General features: G+C 38.4%; 1 protein-coding gene across 1 annotated transcript in view; it reads right to left on the bottom strand.

Moving 5' to 3' along the window:
• The window catches only part of LOC134813869 (ephrin type-A receptor 5-like), a 71,172-nt gene that overhangs the window by 23,235 nt on the left and 20,269 nt on the right, over nucleotides 1-27,668 (bottom strand). The window contains exons 8-9 of the mRNA XM_063821762.1: nucleotides 26,009-26,197; nucleotides 23,197-23,392 (exon numbers count right to left, since the gene is read on the bottom strand). Coding sequence (XP_063677832.1) covers nucleotides 23,197-23,392; nucleotides 26,009-26,197 — 385 coding nt within the window. The remainder of the gene's footprint in view (nucleotides 1-23,196; nucleotides 23,393-26,008; nucleotides 26,198-27,668) is intronic.

The following is a 27,668-nucleotide window of genomic DNA, read 5'->3' on the forward strand; positions in this document are numbered from 1 at the left end:
TTCCAACAGTACGGAACAGTGTTTACTATACTCCATTATCTCGTCACACATATATTATGTTATTATAAATCTTTCTTTTCCCTCTCGGTTATAACAGATGTGATGGCCCTGATAAACTGAACATAAGTGACATTTCTAACTGCTGACTCGATCTTACTGCTACTTTTCCAGACATGACTAGTAGATACAGTTACTAGAAGGTATGCAGTGCACGTACAACTATAACGCAACATTACCCAAGTTAACACAATATGTGTTTACCATGCTCGGTTACCACGTGAGAGGGTAAGCGATATACACCAGGTACCCCACCTCTCTCTCTCTCCCATCAGTCCACAATTGTGCGCTCTAACTTTGAGATGCACCTCCAAATATAGGGGTGGATGAGGGTTTAGTGTGTGGGATTGTTATTGGGATAATAATAGATGTTGAAGATGTGGAAGTGCCACTTTTTGGAGCTGTGATTTGTCAAAGCTGAACAGCAAATCACTGACAAGATTAGTGATTTAGATTCCGGAGGTTTAACTAAGCGTACTTACATTAAATACGTATTATTTGTAAAAGAATTTAATTGCCGGACCTCATGAAGTTCAGGCACATTTGCTAATGGTATGGTATGGAATTTGTAATTCAACTGTTACAGTTATACATCTGTACATAAGTGGTCCGACCCAATAAAATTCAGTAAAACTGAGTTCGGAGCTTAACCAGGTAAATATTACCTGTACTTCAAGTAGAAATACCAGCAGACTTACTCAACCATCACAATACTGTGCAACTGTTGCACAAATGCAGCTCTAAGCCTGAATAACAATAACAATACTCACAGAACTGTCTGCTATTATTCGCAATCACAAAGCTCAATCCGTCACGTGACCAGCCAACCAAACCATGTGACAGCTTATTATAAAGCATTACATATTATTATTATTCAATGCATAATGAGGTGCAGAGACACAGAGTGGAATGCACGTTTTATGAACACCGCGCAATTGTTACAGTGCACTAATTGTTTCAGTTGATTAGACCGATTGTTTTCATTAAAACGGTTACTATTGAACTATTATATTGATTTTGTAAGTTGTAACACTGATTGTCTCACTCAGAAAGATCTATTAATCAATACGACAATTTTCAGGAAATTAGCGCGTAATTTGAAATAAAGTCCATAATATGGGAGAAGTTATAGTGAGGTCTAGATGGTGCTCTACAGGAGTATCATGTGCTGAGACTTGAGAGAGTTTTCCAAATTAAACACACTTATTATTTAGTACACATTCCAGCTGACGTGTTTATCAGCTCCCTCAACTAAGAAACATTAATAGGTCCCTAACAAGGGCTCAACAGTGCACCTCACAACGTCACAAGTGAGACCCATATAATATATACTATAGCCCTGTGTTACAGACAGTTCACCACGTCTCTTGTCCTTTCATCACCTCATCTTCATGAAATGTTTTTCTGCTTAAGAGTCATATGTCATATTATAATATCGAGGGAGGGAGGGGGGAGGGGGAGCTGGAGGGGTAATATCATAACTTCATAATCAAACAAACAAGATCACATAATCAAGAGGCAACTAAAGAACTAAACAGCATACTTCTAATGAAACCCCTACAGATCCATTGCCTCACTCTTCAGTCCCCACCACCACTACTACTACTAGTCCCTAATGAGAGTTATAGAAGCCCATTACAGCATTAACCTCCAATGCTCCAGTCCCTAACGAAATCACCACAAGTAACTAAAAATACACGGTGGTCAGAATCACCACAACCAGACAATTGTGGTGAAGAGAATCCTCATTAGGCAACCAATTGCGGTAATTAATGGTAATTAGATGCGGTTAATTGCGGTGATGACCGTGTTAATTACACTGTAAATAGTTAAAGTGAACGTGAAGAGCCTAGACTATGGATCCTTACATGGTAAATCTCAGATTGTCTGTGTGTGTGTATGCTTGATGTTCGTTTTGTGGGGAAATTTGCGGGAAGACTTATTCTTGTTTGGAACACACCGTGCAACCACACAGTGTACAACGCCGTGTTTTATGAAGGAGTACAATGTCATGATAATTTAATAATGAGATTCTTGGATGTGGGTTGTTTTTTGGAAACTGGACTAACTGGAGACAGTTTGACTGGTTAGCAGGTTAACTTTAAGTAGGTATTTTAAAAGGTTAAGTTGGTATTTACTGTGAGATTCTGTGGGAATTGTATGGTAATGGACACTGTAGAGTTAGACAAACATTACAGTGTCCAGTAGCAATGAACTAAGTGAACATTTCCGAGTTGACGTAGTTGAACCATCCTTGGCATGTAACCTAAAATTTTATCATGATTTCAACCTTAACGTGACTCTCAAACTCCGATACAGTATCACAATTGAAAAACCCCATTTATTTTTAGCATTTTTAAAATTCTAGTGAGCTAAGTGAACAATGTTGATCTGCTTGGTTTGTCCTATATTTACTGCAATAACTATCCATGGTCGACCAAAAATATATCCTGCTCAGTTTAAATTCGCGACAGGTTTAAAACCACATTATAGACGATTTTGATATACGATCGCCATCAAATCATTTAAAACAGTCTAGATATTATGTTAGACATTCCTTAACTAAATAAAGTTTTACGTAGACGGAAGGAAGGCTTCCTGAGTCTCTCACAGGGCAAGGACAGACGGAGGGAGACGGAGGGAGCCAAACTGAGTGTTTAAACTTTTAAAGGCCAAGAAACTAACATTGAATAGAAATTATATAAAGTTAGTTAGTGGCACACAAATACATTTCATTTTTCTCCACTTAATTAATTTAATCAGATAAGGAAAGGACGGAGAACTACCCACGTTTTTGCCAGAAAATGTTTCTGGGAACTCCCCGATATCAGATAACCCAAAATAGCTTTATAATATCACGAGCCACGGAGATATTCTAGTATCTGTAATTAGTACCCCCCTTTTTATACCCTGATTTTCACAGTACTATTTTAATATACTCAAGAACACTCCCAACATTACTCACATTACTCCCTTATTCTACTTAAATACATTAAACAGCAGCTGATTTGATTTCAAGTTATTGGAATGGTTCAAGAAATATGCCTCTTGAACTCTAAAGTATGTTGAGGCCCAGATTAAATTCCTGGGAGAAGGTATGGGCGAGGAAATGTATAAAATATGAACTAATAAAAAGATGGATCACTAAATGACATGCCCGGTTTAACAGGTACGACGTACGTGTAATACATATCATATATACATATAATACATGTCATAGTTACTACTTTACGTGTGCCAAAACACATTTCAGGAATTTCAGGATTCAAAGATTTCAAGAATTTCGTGAAGAGATTTTAGGAATTTTGTCAAGTAGAAATATTGTAAGATACGCGTTGACAGGATAATTTATTTACTTAAGTTGTTTAAAACTAAAAGCATAATTATACAATGGACAACATAAACTTGTCTTGACACGTGACAGTGATCTGTGATTCTGGTTTTTGATTGGTCAATGCTGGAAGCTGATTGGTTAATACCTGTCACGTGTTATACAAAATATGTTTCACCTCCTCACCAGTATCCAGATCTATTGAAACTAATGGTATCTAATATACTAACTAATAGTTTTATGAAGGAGTAATACTAACACCCACATTAACAACTAATAGTTTTATGAAGGAGTTGTACACATTAACAACTAATAGTTTTAAGAGATAGCCCCATGATGAAGTATATATATGCTTGCTATTTCTCAGACTTTCTTATACCTAAACACCGAAATACTTATTAAGAGAGGCATACCACCAGACATTTCTAAAATACTTCAGCCAGAACAAATTGTCATGCATATTTAGCATACTTACTTAACATTATATTTATATTTACTTACATGCCTACGTAACATCATGTTATGTCACTGTACCGTTACGTAGAGGAGATATTCTTGGGAGTGTATATCATACATTTAGTTGCTTTTATTGGATACTCTCTTTAAATTTAAGAAACAAGTTTCCTAAGTTTTTAAAGTTTTCTGAGTCTATGAAAATTCTATTGCATTGCGTGGAGGGGACAGAATATGACAAGTTTTGGAAACTTGACGAATACCAAATTTAGCATAATATTGTATACAAACGATGGAATTCGATGTGGAAAGCAAACAGAAACAGAAGTCATCTTTGGTGGAAGAAGTTGCCATGCATATTTAGCATATTTAGCATATTTAGCATGTACTTACTTTAGCATACTTATTACTTACATGCCTACTTTACGTTGTACCAGAACAAAGAGAAGATTGTGAGTACCATAAATACTGTGTACATGTTCTGAGACATTTTAAGCATCGAACTTCTTGGATGAAGATAATTTTAAACAAAATGGTCAAGGAATTCTACCAGACATCCTGATGGAGATGTACCAGGATAATTACGTATAATATCATACTCAAACTTGCTTGTGTACTGAGTGTGTTTTATTACACGCTCCACTTCAGCAGCGATATAAAGCGTTTCAGTGTCAAGCACGCTCAGCACATTATATATTAGAAATATGTGGTAATATGTGGTAATATGTGGTAATAAAGTGGTAATTGTAACACATATTATTTTCAATATGTATCTTCATTAACCCGGTCAATTTACCATGGTCTCGTAGAAATATAACAGAGAATGTGAAATATGTTGTTATATTATGACGTGTAAAAGTGTTGTAGACGAGCGAAGGGCAAATAGCGTTAGAAAAAGTGAAATTCGGGAGGATTCAGTGATAATGTGATGCATTTGCACGTGCAGATACGTATCTTACATATCTTACATATCTTACATATCTTACATATCTTACATATCTTACATATCTTACATATCTTACATATCTTACATATCTTACATATCTTACATATTATCTTACATATCTTACCTATCTTACATATCTTACATATCTTACATATCTTACATATCTTACATATCTTACATATCTTACATATCTTACATATATCTTACATATCTTACATATCTTACATATCTTACATATCTTGTCACTTCCGACCCTATCCGGATACACTCCCAAGCACACACACCATGTAAATATACACGCTATTTCCAAAGTAGCTTTCCGGGGCCTCTCTCTGACTGAGCGTGTAAAACTGTTTGCATGTGCTCCGTTATCTGCTGGAAACTGTCACGTGGGTTGTCACAACAACCAATGAGAGCCCAGGAAACGCGCACGTGACAGGTATCCACCAATAAGGTGGGAGGTTGAGGCGGGAGAGGTGAAGGTGAGAGTGTGTGTGTTTTACATGTACGAGTATACTTACGATGATGCCGTATGTTTTGCCACGGGTAATCTGCAGCAGAAACATCAGGAAGTTGCAAAATGGCAAAATGGCAAAATGGTCTGATCTAGAAATCCGCATTATTCGCCAGTGGTGTTAATTAAGACCGGTGGCTTCTTCTTCATAGACCAAAGAAAACTCAACAGTCATGAAGTTCTGGATTTGGGACTTCGAACTACTTAGTGCTTTAGTGGTCGGAAGAATCTTGCTGTAAGTTATTACATATTACATATACTTGAGTTATAGGCGGGGGGATTATACACTTAGTACCATATTTTCTTCCAAAACACAGTTAGTATTTTTTTGTAGTAAAGTTAGTACCCGGCGCGGGGGTGGGTGGGTCTTTTTTGTAAATTCCAAAATTACACTTAGTCGACGTCACGTACAGAACTTAGTATCTGATCCCCCACCGTTATAGGGCAGCTGTGTTAAAGATGTTTTTAACCAGAGTTTAAGTTTCCAAGTTTAAAAAGTGCTAATATTTGAATAGTCGACATGACGTATTGAAAGTTAATGTTACAGTGTATTACATTATAATGTTAATTTCGTCATGAGTAGAAAAGACCTTAACCTGGTAACTTGATAACCTGGTAACTTGGTAACTTGGTAACCTGGTAACCTTGTTGCCTACACAAGAGCAATTCTAACTGAATAACCGCACATCCACATTTTATGCGAACAAACTGATATGAATCCTATCTGTACAAATTGTATGTTGTCTGCATACTAACCTTTCTCAAGGCATGAATTTCGTTATAATCATGGTTATTAATTATGGTTATTAATTATGGTTATTAATTATGGTTATTAATTATGTCGTTATTAATTATGTAGTTATTAATTATGTCGTTTATTGCACTTGAATATTCCAGGGTCATTAATATTACAGTTTTATGAGTTATGAAATATTGATCATATTTTAATTCGCGACTCAACACATCCGGGAATTATAATGATATGTACGGGGAAACTGCATTCACTGGTCCGGTGATCGCTTATTATTATATTAAATGCCATGCTGGTCGATAAATATTTGGCTTACTGCCAAACTGGTCCCGATAACAGATTCGTTAGAGTTGTTAGTTTGGTTCGGAGTCCCAACACAGATAGCGATCTTCAACAGTCTGATCGATGGCATTTTATAATTCCATGAGATGAAACCCCTTTTATCAGCTCGTAAAACGTAATGGGTAGTGTGGCGGTGTTGGATCTAACCGGTCACCATTCCTCCGTCGTCTCAACGTCTACCTTCCCTTTATCGATAACAATTCAATCGCAACCCGAATAAAATCTGATTAAAAATACACTCAACAGCTGAAGTATATATTGTATGGATTGGTTAATTAATAGGCCAGTTTAACAGCTGGTTGCAATCCAAATTAAATAGTAAATTTCACGAGCCTGTCAGGAAACGTTTAGCAGTCTCGCGAATAAAATAAGAAAATAAATTCCAGTTACCACAGGAATTTAACTAAACAACTAAAAACAACAACGCTTGTAAATAGCGCAGGACGTGGTGATTTAAGTACTTTGTTAACCAACGGCGGCTCACTTTAACGAGTTAATGAAAACAGCGATAAATAACATGACGATTCATCTCTTAAGGGGAGATAAGAAGTAAATATGAGAAATATGTCTAACAGTATAACATATTATATAATACGATTCCTTTCCCACCCCTATAATAGGAATTTGAGATAATATATTTCCGGCACATTTCCGGTCAAATGTTTTTATATCATGTCAAGTTCAGGTTAAAGTGTTAAAAAAGGCAGCCCGGCCCTACATATTGAAACATCATGGCCTAATGACGTGGTTACTTCATTAGAACCCTTATCTCTGCCGCTTTCTGACAAATGTGACAAAAAAGACAATTTTTTGAAAATGGGGGATCTTTTGCCCAGATTTATTTTTTGACTCAAAAACTATCCCTAAAACTATCATTAGAATCAATCCCCCAAAAACCTTCTTTTGGGACCCGCTTAAAAGCCGAAATTGGTCAAAAATGTGCAAGAATTTGCAGGTTAGGAGCAGATCATGTGCATACATGACTGAAAAATTAATGAAAATAACTTAAAATACGTTTTATTCCGGATGTTCCTGCTGAGGAAATATTATTGGCAGATAAGACTTTTGGAGCCGAATCATTGATGGCCGGAGCTTTAGGCAAAATTCCTCGGAATTCCTTGAAAATATCAGCGCTTCTGAACAGGATTTGCAAAATAAATTTATGATACCTTAGAATCAGGAATTTAATCTGTGATCAAAATTTTCGATCTTTCGATAGATCCAGAGCCTCTGTCTGAAAGTCAGCTTTTAATAAAAGTTGGAGGCTTTTGATTGGGCTTCAGAGTTTACTAGATGACTCAAGAGCAGTTTTGCAGCTGTAGTAATATGTACATATTATATATATATATTATTTACACTGTACTACATAGACCATAGTGTAAATTCTGATATCTGGATATTATCCGGTTGGAAGAGACAAGGACAAGTGAAGGACTCCTAACTTCCTTGTTTCACTTGTCCTTGTCTCTTCCAACCGGATAATATCCAGATATCAGTATTTCAATCATGAGACTAATAAACAGCGAACTACTCCGTTATTTGATAGTGTAAATTAATCAAGTAAGGTTGGTCTACAGAATTTGAGGGCGTAATGAATATATTGACAAATTTAAAGTTAGATTTAATTTATACAGTTTGAGTTATGCTATGTTTGAATAATATGTTTACCCCGTGAATTAAATAAAGTTATTTTAATCTTCGGCAGCACACAGTGCATCGTAAATGAACCAAACAGATTCTAAGACTGAAATATTCTGGTAAAAACAGATCGGAGCTTGAATTTCAATGTACGAAGAAATTGAAAATAAACGATCTTTTGGTGTCACATCGTAGACCGTACTATGATCATGTTTTTAAAATATTCTAACTTCATATATATTTTTATATAATTTGAAATACAAATAACCTTGTTTTTCTAATTAATTTAACCTTTACCATATGAATTTGTAAACCACCCTACTCATTATCGCTTTCTACTGATTACCACACTTACAGACAGGCCAAATAACGAGATTAACAACGTATGGCTTTACGAGATAATATCGTTAAAGTGGTACCGGATATAACAAGGTATCTGTTGTCACGGTGATTATCACTGTGGTCACAAAACCTCTTTCTGGTTCACACTTAAAATACCCTACATTCTAGTACCAATCTGAGGAATTTCTCTCCCCTCTCCATGGGTCAATGACTTCACCATCACATTCAAATACCTTTCACCCATTACATTATCTGTATATTCTCATACCTATGTCACTGGATGAAAATAAATAGCGTTACACTGTTACGTATATAACACAAGCACAGCAAGATGTAGCTATTTTTGCAGACAGGAATTCAGTGGCACAACACTGGAACCTGCCAAGCGGGGAGCTGATCGGGACAAATGTAACAAGTTATAATATCGAGTTAGATGAGGGGGGATCTGACAGCTACACCGCATTCCCCACCTTGTTGCCACTTACAATTAAACTAACTCCCCGCAAACCTCCCCCATTTTATCATGTTTAACATTTTTACTACTTAAATGTTTTATAAAATCTCTATATAATGACCCGCTGTGATACTAGATATTATATATAATAATGAACGTCTCTCTCTCTCTCCCTCTCTTTCTCTTTCTCGTTCTCTCTCTTTCTCTCTGCCGCGCCGGTGTGTGATCCAGGACTACATACTATACACACTCTTCCTCTGAGAAATCTGATAAATTAATTAAATCCAATATACTGACCCCAATACTGTCCCCCTAATACAGTCCCCCTAATACTGTCCCCCTCGCCCCAATGAGCCAATGTGATGATGCCTAATCTGTAACTGTATACATTTGTCTATTTGTCCGGACTGAGTTCTATTCATCCCCTCTAAGTCTAATAGACCACTTAATGAACTGTATTAAATGTCACGTGATACAAATTAACCAATCATGTTACCGGAGCGGTGAGATTATAAAAACTCACTTTTGAATCTCTTGAATTTTGACAAATCCATGATTTTGGCTATCACTTTTTTCGAGCACGCCTTCCGGAAAATGGACATTTTCGTATATACGAGTATTATTTTTCTCGCATTTTATCGTGTATTATGATAAGAAAGAGGATATAATAAAATATTAGGATTGGTAACCATGAAGAGATAGCACTACATTAACTCTACTTTTGATTGGCCAATATTCAGATATCTTGAATTTAGTTGGCTAGAATTGATTAAATCACTCACTTTTGATTGGTCAGAACTGATCGCCCATCTCGCATCCTATTGGCTACAATAAATAAGATATCTCGCGTATCATTAGCTTGTATATTTCGCATAATATCTTTGCTAGAATTGCCCAGAAGTCTCTCTTATGATTGATCAGCCCCGCCCACATTCTAGTAAATACTTACAGTACGATAATAATCTTACAGCTCCTGGCAATATACTAATTACTTAACTCATGATATCAACAATTTCAACAATATATTACCGGAACGGTATCAGAACTCAAAATCAGATTAAAATTCCCAGAAACTTCTCCCAGAAAGTCAGATACAATAAAGGGGCAGCCGATAATAAAGACCGGGCAATAAAAGCCAAAGGTGCAGCCGATGAATGTGGACATGAAACTAGTAAGAAAAGGAATGCACGTGGCATGACAACACGTGTCAGAATGACAGAGTTGATCTGGGGTTTCGCACGTGAGCCGTTCTTCTAAATATTATCAGCTCACTCTAAAAAGGCCAAGGGAGCAATGGTTCTGGAATATTCGGAGATACTGACGCTTGATGAGTGGACCGTATTTATCTTATCTTTATCTTGTTAATCTGCTGAAAGTCTACATTACGAAGGCGTAATGTAGACTTTCAGCTTTTCAGGTCCACTTTCACTTTTCAGGTCCACCAAAACATTTCACGCCGTAGAGTCAGGACCCTCAGAATAATTCATGCTAAATCTACCTCATTAGCCGATAATGAAGCATGCTCATATTGGACTATATTTGGGCTTCTTCCCGACGATGAAGATTGTTTCATCGGTTGATATGAACTATTTTGTCGGACTGCAGTTGACTGTCTTGTTATATTTGAATTAGGCCAGACGATCAGCAATGTAATCTTCAGTTCGGCTAATTTCACTGCAGTTACACGCTCTACACTGAGTACACACTCTGGGATTATAGTGTCAGGAGCAACAGGAGCAATACACTGAGTACACACTCAGGAGCAATACACTGAGTACACACTCGGGGATTATAGTGTCAGGAGCAACAGGAGCAATACACTGAGTACTACACACTCGGGGATTATAGTGTCAGGAGCAACAGGAGCAATACACTGAGTACAACACACTTGGGGATTATAGTGTCAGGAGCAACAGGAGCAATACACTGAGTACTACACACTCGGGGATTATAGTGTCAGGAGCAACAGGAGCAATACACTGAGTACACACTCGGGGATTATAGTGTCAGGAGCAACAGGAGCAATACACTGAGTACTACACACTCGGGGATTATAGTGTCAGGAGCAACAGGAGCAATACACTGAGTACACACTCGGGGATTATAGTGTCAGGAGCAACAGGAGTAATACACTACACGGTTGAGAAGTTTACACTAAACATATAGGTTACAGTAAACTTGTAGTAAATATTATAGTGGTTTATTCTAATAGAGAGAATTTCAAATATTCTGATCTTCTGATGTAGAGAAGTTGACAATTTATTGGAGCTATTTTCGCATTTTCGTAGGAAAAATTTTTTCGTAGGAAAAATTTGACTGATTACTAATTATATCTGTAATCTGACTTGATCCCTGATCATTTAGTGTAATACTAATAATGAGGTCCAGGCTTAATCTCGGATAATACCCCCGGATACTCCCATAATCTTTAGTTTCCTCATAACAAATCAACCTAGATACTAACAGTGATCTCCAACCAGTTACAAATCAACCAGTTACCATCAACCCTTACAATGTCGCCCAATCAGCGCGTCTGTCCACCAATTATCACGGAAAAACATCCTTCTCATCACCCAACAGCGGCAGCAATTGAGCACTTATCACTTAATTAATTGGGTAATTAGGTAATTGGCCGATAATTACAGGTGTAGAGTGACAAGATGAGGTGATCAAATTAAAGGGGTGCATGTTGGAGTGAGGAGTGTTGTTAATCTGTAATGGTTTAAGACTGTCATAACAACGTATTGTTCAGGTCATAAGGGATTATTGATCTCTTAAATTATCACTAGATTTTTATATGGGAGACTGAATGTATTAGACAATAGACAAGATATAATTATAATAATGTCAGTAATTTCTGCATTAAAATTTTTAATGGGCATTGTTAGACGTTTCACTTAGATACCAACCCAAAAATACAGTTACCGCCCAACTTTTGTAATTTACTACTCCGACCGCAATAAGCCACCAAGGCCCGCAACCGCTCTTTTCGTCGCATATTTTGTATCATAGCGTGACCGAAAGTTTAATTCAGCATTAACATTTTTGACGGGCTTTAGAGGGTTCAACAGTAATCAAATTGCCATGGCTATCCAATAGATTATAACCTGAAAATACATTAATAACCCAACAATTTGTAGTTTAAAACTCTAACAATTTTATTGTTTTATTTATTTTTGTTGTCTGGCCTATTAGTGAGCGTTTAGGAAACCTGACTTCTGTCAACATTCATTTAATTTTATGGTGTTCGTGGGAAATAGGGCATTCTGGGGGTGTTTGTAAGTACTGGTCTTTTAGTTTCTGTAATTGTAAAGAATTAAGTTAAAGAATGGTCTGGGAGAAAAGTAAGGTTTTTTTTTTACATATTTGATAGATTTACAGATCTGGCTTGACAAAAATTTTCAGAAAAAATCATGTTCGCGGGAAGCAAAAATCCGATGAGTTTTTTAGGGGGGAGGGGTAGGGGGTTGAGGGGGGTTGGAAAGGGTTGTCACATGACGAGAAATTTTTTGCAAAAATTAAACAATCTTTATTTGTTGATATTATTCACCCCTGTTGCCTAGAGTGGTGGGTCTGCACTTGAGAAGAGTGGGTCTGGCCGCTAGAATGGTGGGTCTGCAATCTAGAAGTGGGTCTGCAATCTAGAAGTGGGTCTGGCAACCAGAATGGTGGGTCTACAATCTAGAAGTGGGTCTGGGAACCAGAATGATGGGTCTGTACCCTTAAAGAGTGGTCTGACAACCAGAGTGGTGGGTGTGCACTTGAGAATAGTGGGTCTGGCAGCTAGAATGGTGGGTATGCAATCTAGAAGTGGGTCTGTTAACCAGAATTGTGGGTCTACACCCTTGAAGAGTGGGTCTGACAACCAGAATGGTGGGTCTGCACTTGAGAAGAGTGGTTCTTGCGGCTGGAATGGTGGGTCTGCAATCTAGAAGTTGGTCTAGCAACAGAATTGTGGATCTGCATTCGAGAATAATGAGTCTTCACTCTAGAAGAGTGGGTCCGGCAACCAGAGTGGTGGGTCTGCACTTGAGAAGCGTGGGTCTGGCCGCTAAATGGTGAGTCTGCACCCTTTAAGAGTGGGTCTGACAACCAGAGTGGTGGGTCTGGACTTGAGAAGAGTGGGTCTGGCAGCTGGAATGGTGGGTCTGCAATCTAGAAGTTGGTCTTGCAACCAGAATGGTGGGTGTACGTACACCCTTGAAGAGTGGGTCTGACAACCCGAGTGGTGGGTCTGGACTTAAGAAGAGTGGGTCTGGCAGCTGGAATGGTGGGTCTGCAATCTAGAAGTGGGTCCGGCAACCAGAATGGTGGGTGTACGTACACCCTTGAAGAGTGGGTCTGACAACCAGAGTGGTGGGTCTGCACCCTTGAAGAGTGGGTCTGACAACCAGGGTGGTGGGTCTACACTTGAGAAGAGTTGGTCTGGCAGCTATAATGGTGGGTCTGCGATCTAAAAGTGGGTCTTGCAACCAGAATGGTGGGTTTGCATTCTTGAAGAGTGGGTCTGACAACCAGTGTGGTGGGTCTGCACTTGAGGAGAGTGGGTCTGGCAGCTAGAATGGTGGGTCTGCAATCTAGAAGTGGGTCTGGCAGTTAGAATGGTGGGTCTGCAATCTAGACGTGGGTCTGGCAACATGAATGGTGGGTCTGCACCCTTCAGGCTTAAAGAGTGGGTCTGACAACCAGAGTGGTAGATCTGCACTTGAGAAGTGTGGGTCTGGCAGCTGGAATGGTGGGTCTGCAATCTAGAAGTTGGTCTGACAACCAGAGTGGTGGGTCTGCACTTGAGAAGAGTGGGTCTGGCAGCTAGAATGTTAGGTCTGCAATCTATAAGTGGGTCTGGCAACCAGAACGGTGGGTCTGCAGTCTGCACCCTTAAAGAGTGGGTCTGACAACCAGAGTGGTAGATCTGCACTTGAGAAGAGTGGGTCTGGCAGCTGGAATGGTGGGTCTGCAATCTAGAAGTTGGTCTGGCAACCAGAATGGTGGGTGTACGTACACCCTTGAAGAGTGGGTCTGACAACCCGAGTGGTGGGTCTGGACTTGAGAAGAGTGGGTCTGGCAGCTGGAATGGTGGGTCTGCAATCTAGAAGTTGGTCTGGCAACCAGAATGGTGGGTGTACGTACACCCTTGAAGAGTGGGTCTGACAACCAGAGTGGTAGATCTGCACTTGAGAAGAGTGGGTCTGGCAGCTGGAACGGTGGGTCTGCAATCTAGAAGTTGGTCTGGCAACCAGAATGGTGGGTGTACGTACACCCTTGAAGAGTGAGTCTGACAACCCGAGTGGTGGGTCTACACTTGAGAAGAGTTGGTCTGGCGGCTAGAATGGTAGGTCTGCGATCTAAAAGTGGGTCTTGCAGCCAGAATGGTGGATCTGCACTTGAGAAGAGTGAGTCTGTCAGCTGGAATGGTGGGTCTGCAATCTATAAGTGAGTCTGGCAGCTAGAATAGTGGGTCTGAAATCTAGAAGTGGGTTTTGCAACATGAATGTGGGTCTGCACCCTTGAAGAGTGGGTCTGGCAATCAGAATGTTACGTCTACACTCTAGAAGAGTGGGTCTGGCAACCAGAATGGTGGATTTTCGTCCTAGAAGGGTGAGTCTGGAAACCAGAAAGGTGGGTCTACAATCTGGAATAGTGGGTCTGGCTACCAGAATTGTGGGTTTGGACAACTAGAATAATAGGTCTGGTGGGTCTACACTTTAGAAGAGTGGGTCTGCCGGTCTGGCAACTAGATTGGTGTGTCTGCAATCTATAAGAGTGGGTCTGGCAACCAGAATAGTGGGTCTGCAATCAAGGGAATCAAGATGAGTGAGTCTGGCAATCAGAATGGTGGGTCTGCACCTTAGGGTAGTGGGTCTGGAAACAAGAATGGTGGGTCAGAATTCTTGAATAGTGGGTCTTCACTCTAGCTAAGAGTGGGTCTGGCAACAAGAATGGAGGGTAAGAATTCTAGAATAGTGGGTCTTCACTCTAGAAGAGTGGGTCTGGCAACCAGAATGGTAAGTCTACACTCTGTCAAGTGTCAACCAGAATTGGGGGTCTAAACTAGAATATAGGATATATGGCAACCAGAATTGTGCGTCTGGAGTCTAGAGTCTAGAATAGTGGGTCCGGCAACCCGAAAGGTGGGTCTTCACTCAAGAATAGTGGGTCTGGCAATCGGAATGGTGCGTCTACACTCTAGAAGAGTGGGGCTGGCAACCAGAATGGTAGGTCTTCGCCTTAGAAGAGTGGATCTGGCAACCAGAATGGTGGGTCTGCATTTTAGAATAGTGGGTCTTGACTCTATACCTACTAGAAGAGTGGGTCTCCTCTCTAGAAGAGTGAATCTGGCAACCAGAATGGTAATTCTTCACTCTGTCAACCAGAATTGGGGGTCTATGAACTAGAATATAGGAGATATGACAACCAGAATTGTGGGTCTGGACTCTAGAATAGTGGGTCTGGCAACCAAAATGTTGAGTCTGCACTCTAATAGAGTGGGTCTGGCAACTAGAATGCAGACACGTAGCCAAGGGGAAGACCCCCGGAAAAAAATTGAACCCCAAAAAAAATAAGCCCCCTAGTCCCCATGGTCGCCTGGTAAGTGGGCTGTGTTTATGACTGTTTGATTAAACGACACGACAGGCAATCGACTTTAGCATTTCGTAAATTATTCCCAAATCCCACTATACAATATGTACTTATTCCATTCAATGTGACAAGTACTGAGTTCCCCCTAGCCCCCAACTTTGTATTATTGTGATGTCTGAAATTACAAATTTCTAATGCCAAATGTCGTCTGAAACACCCTATTTCTCAAAAATTTTCCGGGGGCTGCACCCCCAACTTTGTATTATCGCCGTCCTACAAATTTCTTTAATGCCTAATGTCGTCTAAAACAAATAATTTCTAAAATTTTTCTTGGGGGCTGCGGGCCACCAACTTTGTATTATTGTAATGTCTGATTATTGCTGTCCCACAAATGTCGTCTGGAACACCCTATTTCTCAAAATTTTTCCAGGGGCCAGGGCTGCGCCCCCCCCCCCCCCAGCCCACCAACCTTGTATTATTGTGATGTCTGATTATAATTACTGTCCTTCAAATTTCTTTAATGCCAAATGTCGTCTAAAACACATAATTTCTCAAAAATTTTCTGATTGGCTGCGCCCCCCCCTCCCTAGCCAACCAACTTTATATTATTGTGATGTCTGATTATTACTGCCCTACTAATTTCTTTAATGCCTAATGTCGTCTCAATCACCCTATTTCTCAAAAATTTTCCGGGGGGGTGCGCCCCCCTAGCCTCTTAACTTAGTATTATTGTGATGTCTGATTATTACTGTCCTACAAATTTCTTTAATGCCAAATGTTGTCTAAAACACATTATTTCTCAAAAATTTTCTGGGGGGCTGCGCCCCCCCGGCCCCCCAACTTTATATTATTGTGATGTCTGATTATTAATGTCCAACAAATGTCGTCTGGAACACCCTATTTCTCAAAAAGTTTCCGAAGGCCAGGGCTGCGCCCCCCCCCCCCCCCCCCCCAGCCCACCAACCTTGTATTATTGTAATGTCTGATTACTGCTGTCCCACAAATGTCGTCTGGAACACCCTATTTCTCAAAAATTTTCCGAAGGCCAGGGCTGCGCCCCCCCCCCCCCAGCCCACCAACCTTGTATTATTGTAATGTCTGATTATTGCTGTCCCACAAATGTCGTCTGGAACACCCTATTTCTCAAAAATTTTCCGAAGGCCAGGGCTGCGCCCCCCCCCCCCCCCCCCCCAGCCCACCAACTTTGTATTATTGTAATGTCTGATTATTGCTGTCCCACAAATGTCGTCTGGAACACCCTATTTCTCAAAAAGTTTCCGAAGGCCAGGGCTGCGCCCCCCCCCCCCCCCCCCCCCCCCCCCCCCCCCAGCCCACCAACCTTGTATTATTGTAATGTCTGATTATAATTACTGTCCTTCAAATTTCTTTAATGCCAAATGTCGTCTAAAACACATAATTTCTCAAAAATTTTCTGATTGGCTGCCCCCCCTCCCTAGCCAACCAACTTTATATTATTGTGATGTCTGATTATTACTGCCCTACTAATTTCTTTAATGCCTAATGTCGTCTTAATCACCCTATTTCTCAAAAATTTTCCGGGGGGTGCGCCCCCCTAGCCTCTTAACTTAGTATTATTGTGATGTTTGATTATTACTGTCCCCAAATTTCTTTAATGCCAAATGCCGTTTTAATCACCCTATTTCTCGGGGGTTGCGCCCCCCAGCCCACCAACCTTGTATTATTGTAATGTCTGATTATTGCTGTCCTACAAATGTCGTCTGGAACACCCTATTTCTCAAAAATTTTCCAAAGGCCAGGGCTGCGCCCCCCTAGCCCCCCAACTTTGTATCATTGTGATGTCTGATTATTACTGTCCTACAAATTTCTTTAACGCCAAATGTCGTCTTAAACACATAATTTCTCAAAAATTTTCTGGGGGGCTGCGCCTTCTTCCCCTACCCTCCCTAGCCAACCAAAGGAGCTTCGCCCCGGCTACGTGTCGTGTCGGGCTACGTGCCCAGAATCGAAAAAACTTAATCTTTAAATGAATAACGGAACCTTTATTATGGAGTTACGAGATGATAATATAATTGGGAGGCAAAGTGGGTATCGGGCTTGGGGCTCATAATGCGCAAAATTTGGCCGCTGTCGAGTGGGTCTGCCTAAAATTCACAGATCTAGCTATGGGTCTGAGACATTTGTAAAAAAAAAACCTTAGAGAAAAGGTCGGAGTTGTTTACTTTCAGTCTCAGATAATTGACACGTGACAGACGTCCTGTGTTTTACTTTTCAATATTGGAATCTGATGGGCCTACATCCAGAAAAACAGCAGATATTTTTATCAAATTTCGATAATAATTTTGATCATGTGTGCATGGGTAGAAAAAACCTTAAAACCTGGCAACCTTGTTTGCCTGCACAAGAGCAATTCTAACTGCACATCCACATTTTTGTGAACAAACTGATATGAATCTTATCTCCACGAAATTGATGTTGTCTGCACAGTGCACACTTAACTTTTTATAGATGAAATTTTGATTTAATTTAGATAAGTAAGATTATTTAATACGTTCTGACTGCTGGTAACTTGAAAATATGAGAGCGATAACACGGCTTAATTTAACACAGAAAAGTGTATTACTTTCTTACATTTTTATTAACTTAAGCCTACTACGATTACATATCATAATGTTATTCGAATATTCAATATCATGAAATTTATATTGCTATGTGCTGGAATGCGGTATATTGTTTAATGTATTAACATTTCTAATTCAAATCAAATTTCGGGATGATCGGTATTTCCATTTCAAAATAAAGTACACCGGTCACGATATACCTGGGAAATAACAAACAAGGAATTAAAGATAATATCACATAAGTTTACACACAGTGTGTGATACATAATTTAGTGTGCTATATAACTTAATTACGGCTCATTAATTTAATCATATTAAAAGGGACACATAAAGCTCTAACAAAACTCTCTCACATTAATGAAACCTATCCATGATTTACCACCCTATCTATTTGATGTTCATATTATGCTCTTAGCAGGGATCTGCAACTACCGTACTCATACACCGGTGTTCAGTCAACCAGATCCCTCTATTCGCCCACGTGACCCTTTATTCGCCCACGTGACATGTTATCAACCAATCTAACCTCCCTATTCGCCCACGTACTATTCATCGAGGGGAAATATACTTTAAACTGATCACGTGACACTACAATTATTGTAAATAAGATATTTAACACGTAAACTAAAACATATCTTTAACTTGCTGTGACCCAGATTCTCGTTTTCTTTTACCGAAGGAAATATCAGAAAGGTTGCAAAAATACCGTACAAACAAACCCCCGATTGATGGTGATACATGGAAAAAAGTATGGGCAGTTGACTGGAACTTTAATTAAATCATGAATCACAGTGCAGTAGATGATACTTCAACGATTAATAATGTAAAGTTAATATTGAACTGAGCTGCACTGCGGTTTTTTAATCACGTTGTTGGTTTGTCATGGTGAGCACTTAAACTTGACTTATATTAAATTTTCCAACTTATATTAAATTATCGGACTCCCGGAATTTTATTAAGGAAATTATTGGAGCACAACCATACGGTGTTAAGTTGGGGATTTAACGGTAATGATGGATATATTTTGTCAGTATTTTAGCTTTGTTAGAAAAAATTATGACGTAATGGTATTTAATATTAATATCTAAATAACTTAATTTAATGATAATATCATTATTCAACCCATACCAGGATGGACCATGTAATATCATACATTGTGCCGCCTGGTTCGAATCATGTTTACATAGTCGTTAGAAAAGTTTAGCTGACAAAATTGAGTTCTAAAATTTTACATCTATGATACAGGAAATAGTTAAGTCCGAGGATTCAATTGAGTAGGAACTATAATAATTTGTTTGACCCGTGACAGTGGTTAATCTCTGTAACTTTAAGATTGTCTTCCTACCAGTATATTTATAATGACGAAGTACGAAATGTTAGAATTTATTTATTTATTAATTATAGTATCCCGATCTGTTGTTTATTTAATTAAGGAGGATTAACGTCTTAATCATACCTTCCTGGACTCCGAAGAGTCAATATTGAATGAGGTGCATCATCTTATCGTCACAGGGCACAATTTTAATTTTCAGGCGAAAAGTTTTCCAGTGTGCTCCTCAAAATACACAGCAAAGAAATTGGAGAAGATTCAAAGAGAGAAAGAGAATACTTCATACGGTTCTCTGGAATTGGAAAATGGGATATAAAATAGATTAGCACTCGATAGGAGTCTTCACCAAACCACTGTATTAATCTCAATACATGTGTCTGTGAAGTGAGCATAGAGCGCGTAATCCCCTCCCCCTCTCCCAGTAACACTTTTCAGAGATAAGGAATCTTTTGCCACTTTGCAGCAATGGTGCAGTTGTAAATCATAGATCTAGCTGTTTCAATGAGCTCCGTGATCTATGTTTCAGCACAAAGCGTTATAATTGGAGTCCCACCCCCATGATGCTTCTATTATGTTATCTATCTGCGGAACAATAGCTACGACGCTCGCACCTCACCACACCCTCAAGTGCATCTCAGACAAAAGACAATCAATCAGGCAACATCGCACTATATCAGAGTATCAGATTTAAAATAGAGTAAGTTCTAATACCACCCACCACAACAAGTAGCATTAGTCAGTTTGTATTGAGATATTCAGCCAACGCAACTAATTACAGTTCTGAACACTACAAGTGACCGGGATATTAGTTATCTAGTGTTGGCCAGGTTCATATCTTAACGGAGATTACTTTGCGTACTTAGCTTGCTGATATTGATTCAGATAATTTACAGATCCCCTCTTGAACATGTTGGTTATATTCGAGCTTTTCGTCTAGAAGTGAAACAGATTCTTCAGGGTGTGGACTGGATAAGCCTGGTTGAAAAGTTTCCATCCCATAACACAATTATTCTTAATAAATGTATTTAATTGTAGTTGTGATAATACATTTTAAAGTTCCAAATAATAATTCTTAATAACGACTGTTTTACAAGACGTACAAACTATTGCCCACAATGAATATTTAGAATAATTTTGGGCTATTTTGTGGAATTTTGGGGTATTATGTGGGACTCTATTATGATTTATGTGGGATTTCCAAAATCCATTAAGGCATTTCCCAAAATACCCCAAAATACCCCTTGGCTTTCCCCCCTACATAGTGCGCGTCATTACGAGGCATTTCGACACACTATCAATATTTTAGTAGTAATTACTTAGAGTGGAGCATTGATTTCAAAATTTGAAGATGTTACAGAAATGTCACAATGTTTGTATGTTTCCCCTTTTGGCATGTACCACATGAACGAAATTATAAAGAGAACCTGAAGGACTTAATGGTCATGGAAAATTATGTACTTTTAATTGGCTTACCCTCTAAAATCGAATTTAACGAAATTTGAAACTATTATCCTTTTAATGACCACAGTTTACACTTGCTCACAGTATCCATGTTTTAGGATACTTTTCTAGAATTTATATGTCAACTAAAATTAGTAACATTTATCATTCTTATTGCATCATTATCACAATGTCATGAGCCGAGGGCCGTATCAGGACAACAGTAAGCTTTGTAAAGGAGCAGTAAGCTTTGTAAAGGAGCAGTAAGCTTTGTAAAGGAATGTGCACGTACTAATCACATTCCTGTAAAAGCTGGCTCAGGACTCTGGCGACTCCCAGTTTCAGTAGAGTTTGTGCTCCTTACTTCCTTACAGTTTCACAGCTCACATAGCAGTTAGAGCATGCACCTCCACCCTCCACAGTCAAGTGACACGCCTAACAACAAATCACGTGAACTTCCGGACACTATTTCCACTTTTCCCAGCCCTGGACCCTTGTTGACACGTCACACCACCGAGCTGGGTATTCATTAATCCGGGCCAGGTAACAGCGAGATAGATGTGTCAGCAGTAATAAACCTGCCTCACACTGTGTCACTGCTCACTGCTAATTGTAGTTACTTACTACTTACTGCTAACTATCGTCTCGTATCTTCTGTAAACTCTTTATAAGTTAACGTCTATAATCCTTATACTCCAGTTTCACAATCAGAAATAAACTGAGATGTTGACACAGGATCATGGAGTGAGGTTGATATATCAGCTACATAATATTCTCCTGACGGCATACTACATACCGTATAACATACCGTATAACATACTACATACCGTATAACATAATATCCCCGCATATCGCGTCCAAGTGTCACAATGCTCTTAACTGAAGTAGGGAGTGGCTAAATTGTCCAGGAACACCCCCGGAGGTTACCGTAACAAAGGAACAAGGCGTGGCTCGCTACATAGGCACCCCAAATTAAACTCCTGCTTTCCTTACCACTGTTTCCTTAGCACGGAATTGATTTTGGAGCGCTGGCAAATGTCAAAGGAATTTTATAATCGGTATTACAACATTACGTAGCAATATCACCGTTACTCAACCCAACAGTCACGGTTATAGTATGTGTGGTATTTACTGGGAGTCGGGAGCCTAATTTTTAAAATAAGTAACTTTTTATAATTATTGATGGACGTGATCAATACCAAGCTATGCACTGAGGTAGTAGAGTCTGGACGATGGCTGATAACTGTAAGTTATTGCAACATAATTCTGCTACGAGGTATTAGTATTATCAACTACGGTATTATTTTATCAATTGCTAGATACTGCAGCTCTAGATAATGGACGGTTTGCAATGATCGATCATGCAGTTTGGAGGACAATTGATGATGTTATTTCTATCTCGTATGCTAGTTTTGTCCCAGAGTCTTTTTGTTATCTGCAACTGCAGAAAAGCACAATGATTGCTGGTAAGCGTGGCTGGCTGCCAGTTATATACAATATTAAATGTTCCGTAAAAACAATTTATTTCCACCTTTTGATAATATTTTGATTCCATTAAGTCTGAACTGATTTAAAGTGCATAATTTTATTATTTCAACACTTAGTCTCGCTTGAATGACTTAAGAATATGTTTTTTATGGCGAAGCGTGTAATAAATGTTAGAATTTACCTATTTATTTATTCATATCATATAATACACTAGAAACCCGCTAGTCGAAAGCTTTGTTCGAGGAAATTTAAAAAATCATTTATGTTTAAATTTGTCTAATCTCTGATCATCTAGCTCTAAGCTCTGTACTGTAGAAAGTATGGATTTTATTTGACAATGACGACACAGTTGTATGTATTCAGATTCTCTAAACGATACTTTCTACCGCATTGAAAAATATCAATCACAACCAAAATTATAAATAGTGATATCGTGAGCATAAATGTGAGCTAGTTATGACGTATCAAATACAGTATAAAATATCAGTATAAAGCATGGCAACGCGCGTTGCTAATCTGTTCTTTCTCGCGCACGTGCAATCTCTTGATGTTGCTAAGTAACGACGCAGTGAACCTTTGCTAAAATAAAGCCATTATTCTAACGTTAATTTTACCTCACTTTCGACGTTAATTATAAAAAATCTAAAGTCTTAATCAAAATTCTAAGAATGCTATATTCTATTCCTATCCTTTTTAACAACCCAGCTGAAAATTGCGAGGTTCCAACTCCATTTGCGACAACAAATTTGATACAACTTAACCAGGATCTACATGTAAAACGTACGCTGTGGATACAGAACAACTGACAGACAAACCAAGACAAAAACAGAGCGAGTCAAACAACAGAATGTCTGAAAAACACACCAGGAATAACTTACTTGCGATTACAGAAGACAGCGATAGCAATGATAACACACCAGGAATAACTTACTTGCGATTACAGAAGACAGCGATAGCAATGATAACGATGAGGAATACAAGCCCCACCAAACATGCAATGATGATGAGGTACATGTTCATGAAGGGACCATCTGATTGGGTCGTCACATAGAACACCTCAGAGACACTCTCAACGGAGCCGTTACATACTTTGAAGGAGATAATGTAGTCTTCATCTGGATCTAGATCTGAGAAGTGTGGAGTGTTGGGTGTTTGTTTGTTCTGAGAAGAGTGGGTGTTTGTTTGTTCTGGGGTAGGGGGATGTTGGGTGTTTGTTTGTTTTGGGGTGGGGGATGTTGGGTGTTTGTTTGTTCTGGGGTGGGGGATGTTGGGTGTTTGCTTGCTCTGAGAAGAGTGGGTGTTTGTTTGTTCTGGGGTGGGGGATGTTGGGTGTTTGTTTGTTCTGGGGTGGGGGATGTTGGGTGTTTGTTTGTTCTGGGGTGGGGATGTTGGGTGTTTGTTTGTTCTGGGGTGGGGGATGTTGGGTGTTTGTTTGTTCTGGGGTGGGGGATGTTGGGTGTTTGTTTGTTCTGGGGTGGGGGATGTTGGGTGTTTGTTTGTTCTGGGGTGGGGGATGTTGGGTGTTTGTTTGTTCTGGGGTGGGGGATGTTGGGTGTTTGTTTGTTCTGGGGTGGGGGATGTTGGGTGTTTGTTTGTTCTGGGGTGGGGGATGTTGGGAGTTTGTTTGTTCTGGGGTGGGCGGATGTTGGGTGTTTGTTTGTTCTGGGGTGGGGGATGTTGGGTGTTCTGTTTGTTCTGGGGTGGGGGGATGTTGGGTACAATGAAACATTTTAAGTCATCCAGACCATTTTGTAACGTTTTGAATGCTGAATTTTAAAAGGGATTTCTTTTTTTACCGCTTATGTTTTAGAACTTTAGAATATACTGGCTGATCATACAAGATAAAAACTAAACTATCTTATTTTTAGCTCACCTTAATACTTAAACATTAGTTTATCTCAATTAAGCTATGAGTATCACTACTTATCACCTACTGAAACAACAGACAAATTCTGGACTTTTTGACACATTACTTTAAGTTGCAAGGCTCTGCCGCAAGTTAAAGCAGTTAGAGCTGTTAGTGACTAATATTTGACTAACAAATGCGCCGACACTCTCTTTGTCACATGCGGTGGTGTAACAAGGATTGTTACGTATGCGAACATTTCTGTTAGATGATATTCCATACTGAATAGAGAGTACTTGAATGCTTATTAATAACAGCAGCAAAGTAGAAGTAGTAGTTACTCCTCGGGCTAACTTAAATAATGCTCATACATGTTAACTTAAATAATGCTCATGTTAACTTAAATAATGCTCATGTTAACTTAAATAATGCTCATATTAACTTAAATAATACTCATGTTAACTTAAATAATGCTCATGTTAATTTAAATAATGCTCATATTAACTTAAATAATGCTCATGTTAACTTAAATAATGCTCATATTAACTTATTTAAATAATGCTCATATTAACTTAAATAATGCTCAATGCTCATGTTAACTTAAATAATGCTCATGTTAACTTAAATAATGCTCATATTAACTTATTTAAATAATGCTCATATTAACTTAAATAATGCTCATGTTAACTTAAATAATGCCAATATTAACTTAAATAATGCTCATGTTAACTTAAATAATGCTCATATTAACTTAAATAATGCTCATGTTAACTTAAATAATGCTCATATTAACTTAAATCATGCTCATGTTAACTTAAATAATGCTCATATTAACTTAAATAATGCTCATGTTAACTTATTTAAATAATGCTCATGCTAACTTAAATAATGCTCATGCTAACTTAAATAATGCTCATGTTAACTTAAATAATGCTCATATTAACTTATTTAAATAATGCTCATATTAACTTAAATAATGCTCATGCTAACTTAAATAATGCTCATGCTAACTTAAATAATGCTCATATTAACTTATTTAAATAATGCTCATGCTAACTTAAATAATGCTCATGTTAACTTAAATAATGCTCATATTAACTTAAATAATGCTCATGTTAACTTATTTAAATAATGCTCATGCTAACTTAAATAATGCTCATGCTAACTTAAATAATGCTCATATTAACTTAAATAATGCTCATATTAACTTATTTAAATAATGCTCATATTAACTTAAATAATGCTCATGCTAACTTAAATAATGCTCATGCTAACTTAAATAATGCTCATATTAACTTAAATAATGCTCATATTAACTTAAATAATGCTCATGCTAACTTAAATAATGCTCATGTTAACTTAAATAATGCTCATATTATTATCATGTGCTTGATTCGGATCTAGTAACTTTACAAGGATATTAGTTGCAAAGGAAGCTCTTAACCGATTCGAGCATAACATAATATTATAATAACTTTCTTGAATTTGGAGTCGAGCAATATCAGGTACTATTTACCTACGCGTACGTTTGACATTATACTAGGCCGCATTACTTGGTATCCATCAAGATGGTAATATAAGTATCATACTAGTCTGAACTAGTATATTCGCAGAAAACCACAGAAGATAAACAGATATTAAGCTAAACCAGACGAATTATAATATTAATATGATTGCTATAATATCAGTGCAGCTGACACACCTATAAACGTTGCAGACAAAATGCACGTGGAAGTGACAAATGTCTGCTATCAGACTGCAACATATCAAAGAATGCAACTGACAATTATAAATACTATAATATTATGGTATTTTATCATTACTTATCAGTCGACCACATAAAATAATAACCAGTAGTTTTACCTACAATACAAATGATCAAGTGACATGGTTTTACCTGCAATCGAGACCTGGTTAATCTCCATCTCAATCTCCCGTTCTATATCATAAACATTGCCCGTAGTTTTATCCTTCCTAGATATCCGGATCTGATATCTAAGTTCGGGAGCGATCTCCGGAACTTGGTAGATAAGAGAGGTCGGGCTATTGGTCAGCAGGACGATCCCACTTGGTGGGTCCGGGGGTTCTGAGGGAAAATTAGGTTAAATGAGGGTTAATGAGGTTAAATGAGGGTATAAAGTAAGAAAGTTTTTTAGGTATTCACGTTCCAATTTTGTGGAATTGATGATCTTTTTGTTGTTGTTTCAGATTTTATAATTAATCCCAACATTATATAGTTTGTCTAACTCTAAGTTACGATAATTAGGATGTTCCCGATTAAATTGTAAGATAGTTATGAGATATTTGGGCGTTGACCGGACATTCCTTCCCAACTGTCTCATAATTCAGACAGCTGTAATCTCACTCACTTCACCCCATATTCACACAGTGACACAGGTATGACACAGGTGTGACACAGGTATGACACAGGTATGACACAGGTGTGACACAGGTATGACACAGGCATGACACAGGTATGACACAGGTACGACACAGGTATGACACTCCAAACCCCCACAGTCAACACCCACAGTAAACTATATTCGTTCAGCTAATACCGGACTTTCTCCAAAATTACACGAATTAAAGCGGGCTAGCAGCGCAACCCAACCAAAGCCAATCCAAGACCTTACTCAAGCCCGTGTGTTTTGTAACACGCCAATTAATAAATTACTCGTGTACTAAAACCCTGCCAGTGCATTCAGACTTTCAGAGCATGCTTTCGTGTGCATCATGACGAATATTCATACCATGCTAGCCTTAAAATCATCAGAATTCTTCAGGGTCTGTAGTTAAAACCATTACCACTCACTTACACAATATGATAAAGAGCTAATTACTAATTACGCTACTAATTACACTACAACTCCAGCTCTCTCGTCAGATATAGACCAATTCTCAGCTCCCCCATGTAATTATTTCCAATATATAATTGTTGGAACTCGTTGCAACTTAATGAGTATTTCCGCGGCTCAAAGTATAGGCGAGGGAGAATACTGGACGCTGATTGGCTGAGCAGGGGTGAGGGAGGGCTGTGGTTGGTGGGGGTAGGAGTTTGGTATTGTGTAAGTTGTGTAGTACATTGGGGGGAATGTACCTCACACTTCACCGGCTGATATTTTCAAGACTTTACTTTTTATAACTTTTATAACTTTATATATTTTAATACTTTTAAATATGTTTATATTGTTTTTAGCATAATATTATCATGTAACCTTTATCTGTAAATTATACGAAGAGTTACAACTTATATAATATTTTGTAGTGTGAGTTAAGTTTTAACTAACTCTCACTTCAATCTTGAAGTTTATATTTTCAGAACAAAAGATTACTTTTTTATAACCATATTATAAGATAATAAACATGTTTAAATAACTTTTTAAGCATAATATTATCATCGTTGAAGTTTTATCTGATAATCAGCTTAAATCAAAACTGGTGTTAGTTACTGGTTAAAAAGTTCACCATGTTCATTAGATTTACAGGTCAAAAAGCTTCATGGCTTGGTTTCAAAAAGGTTTCATGGCCTTGTTAAAAAGTTACACGGCCCCATGGGC

Source organism: Bolinopsis microptera, chromosome 4 (assembly GCF_026151205.1).
Source record: "Bolinopsis microptera isolate Bmic1 chromosome 4, MBARI_Bmic_1.0, whole genome shotgun sequence".
Taxonomy (NCBI): Eukaryota; Metazoa; Ctenophora; class Tentaculata; order Lobata; family Bolinopsidae; genus Bolinopsis; species Bolinopsis microptera.